The sequence below is a fragment of the Terrapene carolina genome, unplaced genomic scaffold, assembly GCF_002925995.2.
Source record: "Terrapene carolina triunguis isolate 2854851 unplaced genomic scaffold, T_m_triunguis-2.0 Scaffold31926, whole genome shotgun sequence".
Lineage (NCBI taxonomy): Eukaryota > Metazoa > Chordata > Testudines > Emydidae > Terrapene > Terrapene triunguis.
Genome location: NW_020696277.1, coordinates 13,862 through 15,227, shown reverse-complemented (window position 1 = coordinate 15,227; position 1,366 = coordinate 13,862). Strand labels below are relative to the sequence as shown.

The window sequence follows — 1,366 nt, the reverse complement described above, 5'->3', positions numbered from 1 at the left end:
GTCGGCCTGGGAGGAGAACGAGCAGACGCAGTAAGTGGTGGGAGGGGTGAGGAGCGAGACACCCCCACACGACGGGGGGGAACCCAGGAGTCCTGGCTCCCAGCCCCACCAGACCCCACAACCCTCCCAGAGCCGGGGAGAGGGGTGGAGCCCAGCTCTCTTGAGCCGTGTGCTGGGGTGGACGGTGTGAGAGTGCCCCCTAGTGCCCGGCCCTGACTGCTGGGGAGAGCGCCCTCTGTGGAGCCCCCCGCCCCGCTCCCTGCAGCCCAGCCCTGCCTGGGGGGTGGGCGCTGCGGTGACGCCCGGCCCTCGGGTCCCGTTGCAGGGCAGCCGGAGGCCGGCGGAGGGGGTACATGGGCCACCTGACGCGCATCGCCAACGCCCTCGTCCAGAGCTCCGAGAAGGGCCCTCACGTCGCCCTCGTGGGGCAGCTGCTGAAAGGTAGGTGCGGGCGGCCTGCGCGGGGCGCCGGGCCAGCGCTGGGCACAGAACCGGCCTCCCGGCTCCCTGCCTGGTTGTGGGCCTGCGGTGACCCTTAGTGGGCGGTCAGTGGGGCGCCCTGCGCTGGGGGTGTCTTCTTGCCCCCCAGGGCCGGTAGGGCGTGGATAGGGGCTGGGGCGCCCGATTCTGTGGCTGTTCCCTGCCCCCCAGGGCCCAAAGAAGGCGGATGGGAGGGCGTGGCTGGGGCGCCCGGCTCTGTGGCTGTTCCCTGCCCCCCGGGGCAGTGGTGTGGAGCTGTGGCGGGGGGCTGCCGCCCATGGGGGGCGCCATCTCACCCCGGTGCCCCTGCCGTGGCAGAGCTGCCGGAGGAGGAGCAGGAGCGGTGGGAGAAATTCGTCTCGGGGCCCCTGGCAGAGACCAACAAGAAAAATGTGGTGGATCTGGTGAGTTCCCCCCCCCCCCCCCCAACCTCCACAGGCCCACCCTGCCCGGTGCTACCCCCACGTCTGTCCAGCTCTCAGCTCCGATGCCAGCCCCCCGGTCAGCCCCACGTGCCCGCTGGCTTCCTGCCCCATGCCGACCACCGTGGAAGCCGCGAGCCCATCCTTGCTCTAGCGTCAGCCCCGTCTTGTAGCAGGGAGTTCCGCCGGCTAACGCCTGAGCATTGTCCCGGGGCTCTGTCACATGTTCTGAGGGACCCACCCGGCCGGTGCTGCCCCCCATGGCTGGGAGGTATCGGGGAGAGGGATGGGACTCACTGCCCCCCCCACCCCCGTACCGTGACCCTAACGAGCCCTGGCACCCCCTACAGGTGAACATGCACAATCTGCACTCGTCCAGCGACGACGAGGAGAACGACCTGAAGGAGTTCAACTTCCCCCAGGAGGCCGTGCTACAGCAGGTGGGTCTGCCCCCCCCCCCCCCC

General features: G+C 70.8%; 1 protein-coding gene across 1 annotated transcript in view; it reads left to right on the top strand.

Moving 5' to 3' along the window:
- Positions 1-6: 6 nt before the first annotated feature.
- Positions 7-1,366, top strand: part of LOC115271504 (serine/threonine-protein phosphatase 6 regulatory subunit 1-like) — a 6,082-nt gene continuing 4,722 nt past the window's right edge. The window contains exons 1-4 of the mRNA XM_029914141.1: positions 7-30; positions 326-441; positions 799-884; positions 1,253-1,350. Of these exons, the coding sequence (XP_029770001.1) occupies positions 354-441; positions 799-884; positions 1,253-1,350 (272 nt within the window). The 5' untranslated portion in view covers positions 7-30; positions 326-353. The remainder of the gene's footprint in view (positions 31-325; positions 442-798; positions 885-1,252; positions 1,351-1,366) is intronic.